This window comes from Nilaparvata lugens, chromosome 2, assembly GCF_014356525.2.
Source record: "Nilaparvata lugens isolate BPH chromosome 2, ASM1435652v1, whole genome shotgun sequence".
Taxonomy (NCBI): Eukaryota; Metazoa; Arthropoda; class Insecta; order Hemiptera; family Delphacidae; genus Nilaparvata; species Nilaparvata lugens.
The window spans coordinates 14,650,169-14,657,581 of NC_052505.1; the positions used below are offsets into that span (position 1 = coordinate 14,650,169).

Here is a 7,413-nt window from a genome sequence, read left to right on the forward strand (position 1 = left end):
TGAACTGATATCGATCTGCATGCTCTCAGCTGTTCTATATTTTTATTTTTGGTACAATACAAAGACAAAATCAGCTGTGACTATGTGGTGATGAAGTTTTGTCAATTCGATATTCGATGAGTAGTTAAATTTTGAAAACAATAACTTTGTTAAAAAGTGGTTCATTATTTGTTCATCTAACAAAAATATTTTCTGATACAGCGTTAAAAGTGCTCAAATTGGAAAGTTAATATTGAAGTCATTCAAAGAACTAGTTTGTTGATTTAAGTGTCGTCATTGTGTTTAAGGTTAGAAAGTGCAATAACAAAAAAGCCTTAAAATGTTTAGTTTCAACATTTTTCAAGATATCCCTAGATCTTTTAATAAGACATTCACTTGCTATTCAATATCTATGTTATCCGGTAATGAGCGTGAGGATGTTGAACGTGGAGGAAAAATTATAATGCCTCCTTCTGCTCTTGATCATCTCACCCGTCTCAACATTACCTACCCAATGCTATTCAAACTTACAAACAGTGCCATGAATCGTGTTACCCATAGTGGTGTGCTCGAATTCATCGCTGATGAAGGAAAAGTTTTCCTCCCATACTGGATGATGCGCAATCTTTTACTCGATGAAGGAAGTCTCATACAGATTGAAAGCGTTTCTCTACCTGTTGCTACATTTTCAAGATTCCAACCTCAATCTCCTGAATTTCTAGACATTACAAATCCCAAAGCCGTTCTGGAGAATTCTCTAAGAAACTTTGCATGTCTTACTACTGGTGATGTAATAGCTATTAACTACAATAAAAAGGTCTACGAACTATGCGTGCTAGAAACTAAGCCAGGTCCCGCAGTTAGTATTATCGAATGCGACATGAATGTAGAATTTGCTACTCCAGTAGGGTACAAAGAAGAAATAAGAAAAGTTGAAAAGGATGAGGATATGGCAGTTGATCCCACTGACCTAATGCCAGAACCAAAAGGATTTGTTGCTTTCAAATGTGAAGGTAACAGATTGGATGGAAAAAAGAAGAAGAAGGAAGACAGCTCAGCATCTGACGCCCCAGCGTTGAAGATCCCTTATCAGCGTGGAATTCCAGATTATGATTATCAGATTGGCACTATACGTTTCTTCAGGTATGTCAAGCCAAAAGCTACTGAAGAGTCAAAGGAAGAGGACAACTTTTCTGCTTTTTCTGGTCATGGATTCTCTTTACGTGGAAAGTAAAATTACACCTTTTGATTCATTTTAAAAGAACAATTTTCAATTGATCTAAATAAAGCATTATCATTTCACAATTTATTCTTAAATTCAACTTTTATTCCACTGAATCAGGATCATTGATGGAGTATTATTCTGTGAATTATAACTGGATTAGATAACTGTTCAAATTAAGGGAAATTTCCTAAATTAATCTTTGAATTTCTCTTAATCACATAATTAAAAATGATCTACTCTATGTAAACTTATCAGATGAATTGTTAATCAAGTGTATATACAAAAATAAATAAGCCTTATATGGTGATTCCCTCAATGTGGTGTAGATAGTTCTATACCACTATCTCTGATTTAAAGAATTATTATCCTTCTAATTTAACTAAAATTCAACTTGATTTTTTTGTATTGCTGTAAAAATATTTTTTAGATGAAATTTATTCAGACTCTTTGTCTCGCACAGGTATTAGCCCATATGAAGAGTACCCGATCTCTGTATTAATAATGTTTGTACTGTATCTTGTAATAATTGAAGAGGAAATAAAAAAATGGAATTTAACATTTTTACTTTTTTTTTGTGGAGAGATTCATCAAGTGCACAATTATTGGTGACATGTGCTTACTTACTAGATAGATAATCGTATGCAGTGTGAACTCAGGCTATTTCTGATCCCTGGCCTTGCCCTACATGAGAGATATCACTATTCTCTGTACAGAATTACTCCTTACTTGGGATGGACATGCGCAGCAGAGAAAGCATACAGCGGGAGGGATACAGAGGCGCGATATTGCCGTTTCGAAGCGGCCAGCGTTCTCCAACTTCTAGTGACTGTTCATGAGATCATGCTACACATGCGAAGTTTCCTGTCTGAAAGCAGTCAGACAACTGACAAATTGGAAACTGCGTTTCTACCTATGATTCTATTAATCACTGTAATTTGATGATCTCCCTCCATTTTTCTGCGCTACATATTCCTCCAAGTCTAAAGTAAATTTGTTCGGACTATACAAATGCAGTGGTAGGTGTAAGGGACTCGGCAGTCTACTTCTCTCTAGGACAGATATTTCCATTTATTTTTGGTTGTGCAATGTGCATACTGAGAGAAATGGAATGATATGCATGTGCTAGTGCGAAATTCCACCAGCTCACTTTTAGGGTTTGAGCGGCCAGAACTATCAGAACAGAAATGATTCTTGTTTTCCGTTGTTTCTCAACTGCCATTATAACGTGGACCTCACAATAGTTTGGATATTGTGATCAGTGTTCCAATTCTCAAAGACATTGCATGGTTTCAGCTTCGAGAGCAAAAATGATGTAGGAATGTTAGATCAAAAATAAAAATAAAATAATCAACTGCCTGTAAAATAATCATCTACCTTTAAAACATTTCATCAGAGGCGAGGCGTCCGGTCATCTCTGGATTTGCCGATGACTGGACAGAAAATAATATGTAATGTATATAATGTAAAAGTCATGCCTCGCCCCTGCATTTCATGTATAAATGATTTTATAGTAAAATAAAACATTTTTCTTCCTCATCTCATGGTAAGAAATTTATTATTTTAGTAGAGAATACGAGAGTGGATAATACTTGTACAAGTGTACTCTATTTTCTTCTAATAGATGTAAAATCATTTATCAAAATGATTTTTTGGATACCAACATGATAATATTGAGTGACCTGGATGGTTCCGGTCTAGTGTCAGAGTTTTCAGGTTACGGTACAACTAATTATTTATATTTAAATACCAACAAATTTTACTCAAGTTTTACAAAACTTTCTTTATTTATTTAAACTAATATTTTTTCATCAATAAATTCTTTAAATCTACATATTTTATAGAAATTCAGATTATAATACCATAGACAAACAAATAGGCTTACGCTTATCCTTTCTCTATGATAATACAAAGCTCTCCACCTGCTAGACGTATGAATTTATCACATATTAAAATATAGGCTAAACGTCTAGTGTGATGGAAGAGATTTCGAGTTCACTTTTACATTAGTTTACAATATAATACCTTCATTAGATAAAGACTTGGAAATATTCATAATTTAAACCTCCATTTGTTGATAATACAAGATTATAAACAGTTGTTTTCAACAATGTTATTGCTTATAAATGAATCCGCCTATTTTACTCGTTTAGAACGAGTATACATTTTTTACAATCGTGCATTCTAACCAACTCAACCAGAAATTACTGAGTTGCTTGAATTATCAATAATAGTAATTATTCATCTCCTTTGTGTATAGGGCTACTTGTAATAAAAATAGAAAGAAAAATAAGATTTACTTCATATCACTTGAAAATGGCATCAATGTCCGAAACATGTTGTGATTAAATAATTCAAAAAGGGTACTGAGATTTTTATTTTTATTTCTATTTTTATTAATAGTAATTATGTACATTATACTGAGTACTACACACAACAATAGTCTCATTCACAACAATATATTAAATTAAATAAGAATATAAATTAATATTACAAACGTCAGACTTATTAAGAGGTTTGCTTAGGCTGGCCACTAACAGTAGAATATGCATGATGAACATGAAACATCAACGAGAGGCTTCTAACATAAAATAAACCACTGGAAAATTGTAAATTTCAATTATAGAAAAATAATTTAACCTCGGATTGAGCAGCGAAGAAAGAATAGAATACAAAAAAATCGGAGATACATAAAGCTTACCTCAAATCATTTTGCTCGAAGCGTTTCGTTGTAATGACACAACAATATGACGACTGTGTATCATGCATATGCTACCTCTACTGTTAGTGGCCAGCAATAATCTACAAATATATAAATATAATATCTTTCAGTTGCACTGAATCATACTGACAGGACTTGATAAACACTCAATTCTAGTACATATTGCCTTCATATCAATTGGTATAATACGGTACTTTTGATATATTTCAACACAATACAATTGTGATTTGTCATTATTTTTTATGAGTACTCAATAATTACCTAAAGTGATTGACCCGGTTGCACAAAAGCCTGTTAAATTTCACGAAACCCAATTAGAGAACGTTTTTCTGAGAAGAAAGCTACTCTACTTGGTTCTCCTGGTATTTAATGGGGATCAAAAGTCAACAGACTTTTGTGCAACCGGGTGTCAGAGAAACAACAGAGGTGACCACAAGCTGTTCAAATACAGATGACACATACGCGTGCCCATGGCACGGATGACTGAACTAGAATTAAACTAGAGTTAAAATGTCTTCAGTTTGATTCGACTTTCATCGTTGGCTCTGCATGCAGTTTTGTTTGACTATGGTTCTCGCAACATCTGCATGGCCTGCAAATTAAAAATGAAAATTTCAAGTGAAATTTGGAGAGACTAGAAATTAGTGAAGACAGAGTTTAAGATACTAGGAGCTAGTTCAATATACTTATACTATATTCACCTAATAAAGTCGCAGTTGCACAAAAGCCTGCTAAATGCAACGAGAACCAATCAGGAAAGACTTCTCTGATTGATTCTTGTGGCATTCATTCATGGTTGAAATGTAACATGTTCTTGTGCAACCGAGTCTAAGAGTATCTTGACTGATTATCGCTAAACATTTTAAATTCTATGAACAATTACTCAACTGGTTTCAATGATTTTAAATATTATTTCTGAATGGATGAAGATTTAGTGAATAGTAATCTAGAAGAACTAAGGCAAGTTTAAATTGAGAATTGAAAGCCAAATAAACAAGTACTTATTGTTCCATGGCTAAACTTTACTTTGACTTAATAAACAATTCGATCGATTTTTTCGTTTTAGTCCTCAATTGTAAAAATCCGTCAAAATTCCTTGCCGTTATGAAAATTGATCACCTGACGCTAGTGTTTACACGCATCTCTAGTCTACTTATAAACAAAGATCTGAGCCAGCTGATGACAGGAAAATAACGCTGGAGACATACGAGGTCTGCATAGTGAATCATTTAAAAGAATCAACAGTTGCCAACAGTTTGCAATTGGATATTCACATTTTCTCGACTTTTGATCTTATTTTCAATTTTAGGTGAAACTTTTACTGAACATTAATTGTAGAGATTTTCATGCTCAATCTTTTCCACTCAAAATTTTTTTGTTTAAATTGTATCTGAAGTCTGATAATCTGGAATCTAAAATAAAACTGCATGGATGGGGCGGAGTTCTTGAAATTTTTACAGATATGGGACTTGTGACAGTTGATGGAGCTTATCAATGACTATTTAAGGTATAAATTTAATCAAAATCGTTGAGAAATTATATTTGAGAAAATAGCGAAAACCCCTGTTTTTGACAACATTTTCTCTATTTTAGCCGCCATCTTGAATCACATTTTATCGAAATTGTTCTTGTCGGATCCCAAGTTCCTAAGATCCTAAGGACCTTAAGTTCCAAATTTCAAGTCATTCTGTTAATTGGGAGATGAGATATCGTGTACACAGACGCACATACACACACACACACACACACACACATAGACCAATACCAAAAAAACCACTTTTTTGGACTCAGGGGACCTTGAAACGTATAGAAATTTAGAAATTGGAGAACCTTATTTTTTTACGGAAAGCAATACTTTCCTTACTTGTGGTAATAGGGCAAGGAAAGTAAAAAATTAACTAGAGATAGTAGCAAATTCCAATGTTATTATTGATGTTTTGCTTTAGTAGATTTTGACTGTCCCTCTGGACTTCGATAGAATGTGTAGTTCATGCGTGTAGATTGCACCTAATTATACCAGAATGATATTTCATTTGTACTCAAGTAAGTCATATTATTGTTAATCTAATGTGGATAATTTATCATGAAATCAGAGTGAGACAGCAATTTTTATACAATTTTTGGTTGAACTTACCTAAAAGAAGTTCTACATACATTGCCAAAGCGATTACATGAATAGGAACATTATTTTTCGATCCACCTCCAGTCGACTGCCACACCTGAAAAAACAGAGAAGATGAAATTCAAGTGGGATGACTGAGGCATTGGTGAGCACTCAGTCCCGGTTTCACAAAAGCGAAAAGCCTGTTAAATTTAAATCGTGATTAAATGCCAAGAGAACCAATCAGGGAAGACTTGAAACTTGACTTTTGACTTGACTTGACTTTTGAACAGACTTTGAAAAACTCTCAATCGAGCAGCTGCTAATTATTAAAGGACGAATAAATCCTTTTTTTCAAGTCGACGGTTTGGTATTTCTCTTAATGTTTGAATGTTTAAATGTTTATATGTTGCGCATTTACGGCGAAACGCGGTAATAGATTTTCATGAAATTTGACAGGTATGTTCCTTTTTAATTGCGCGTCTACGTATATACAAGGTTTTTAGAAATTTTGCATTTCAAGGATAATATAAAAGGAAAAAGGAGCCTCCTTCATACGCCAATATTAGAGTAAGAATCAGACTATAGAATTATTCATCATAAATCAGCTGACAAGTGATTACACAAATGTGTGGAGAAGCCAGTCTATTGCTGTATTTCCATAAGGTCTATAGTTTCAATCAGGTACTTGTGGATGAGAATACTGCGTGAGATCTACTGTTCACAGAACTACTACTATAATATAGTGAAATCGGAGTATGGAGGAAATTCCTTTTCCTTTCATACTATCCCTAAAAATGCAAAATTTCAAAAAACCTTGTGTATACATCGACGCGCAGTTGAAAAAGGAATATTCCTGCCAAATCTCAAAGAATTCTATCAACGCGTTTGGCTGTAAATGCGTTACATACATACAGACGAAAGAAAATACAAGTTAAAACAAAGACCTCGCTGCGTTCGGTCAATTAAATTCATAAAAGAGGAGGTAACCTGTTTGAGTAGATCACCGGCCTTCTCGTACCGGCCGCTGACGACGAGTGCTACGGCCAGGTTGTACTGGAGCACGGAGCGGGCCGTGTCGGTGGTCTGCGGACACCAGGGCCGCAGCGGCCGGGTCGCAGCCGCAGCCGCATTCATGTCCGGACACCGTTCCGGGTTCAGGTGGTCGATCGCTTCCTGTATCCGGTCCAGCAGGATCAGCGCTTCGCCCGCGTACACGTGTCCCAAGAACCTGGCAATATGATTCAAATCAAACAATAAATCTACCAACCTAAATAATTTACAATTATTGTACAAGTTACACGACAAAAACATCATTCAAATATATATTGTTAATATACCAATGTCCCTAGAACCTAGCAACATGAACATATTCCTATTGAGTTGAGA

At 34.7% G+C, this 7,413-nt stretch overlaps 2 protein-coding genes across 2 annotated transcripts; one reads left to right on the forward strand and one right to left on the reverse strand.

Annotated features, from left to right (window-relative positions):
- Positions 1 to 36: 36 nt before the first annotated feature.
- On the forward strand, positions 37 to 1,760 carry LOC111045412 (ubiquitin recognition factor in ER-associated degradation protein 1). The gene has a single exon (XM_022330814.2). It carries the CDS (start codon positions 320 to 322, stop codon positions 1,211 to 1,213), a length of 894 nt encoding a protein of 297 aa, XP_022186506.1. The 5' UTR covers positions 37 to 319; the 3' UTR covers positions 1,214 to 1,760.
- A 1,215-nt stretch (positions 1,761 to 2,975) lies between these two features.
- LOC120349801 (CCR4-NOT transcription complex subunit 10-like) lies at positions 2,976 to 7,375 on the reverse strand. The gene is made up of 3 exons (XM_039420649.1): positions 7,015 to 7,375; positions 6,058 to 6,142; positions 2,976 to 4,515 (listed from the first exon to the last, which is right to left on the reverse strand). Exons 1-3 carry the CDS (start codon positions 7,339 to 7,341, stop codon positions 4,457 to 4,459), a joined length of 471 nt encoding a protein of 156 aa, XP_039276583.1. The 5' UTR covers positions 7,342 to 7,375; the 3' UTR covers positions 2,976 to 4,456.
- Positions 7,376 to 7,413: the final 38 nt, after the last annotated feature.

Bases quoted from the DNA above. Each gene is read 5' to 3' on its own strand.
- LOC111045412 (XM_022330814.2), top strand. From the start codon at position 320: ATGTTTAGTTTCAACATTTTTCAAGATATCCCTAGATCTTTTAATAAG.
- LOC120349801 (XM_039420649.1), bottom strand. From the start codon at position 7,341: ATGATGTTTTTGTCGTGTAACTTGTACAATAATTGTAAATTATTTAGG. The intron at 6,143-7,014 runs GTTACCTCCTCT...CTGTTTTTTCAG, and splicing joins CCGGTGATCTACTCAAACAG to GTGTGGCAGTCGACTGGAGG. The intron at 4,516-6,057 runs GTAAGTTCAACC...TTTAATTTGCAG, and splicing joins GTATGTAGAACTTCTTTTAG to GCCATGCAGATGTTGCGAGA.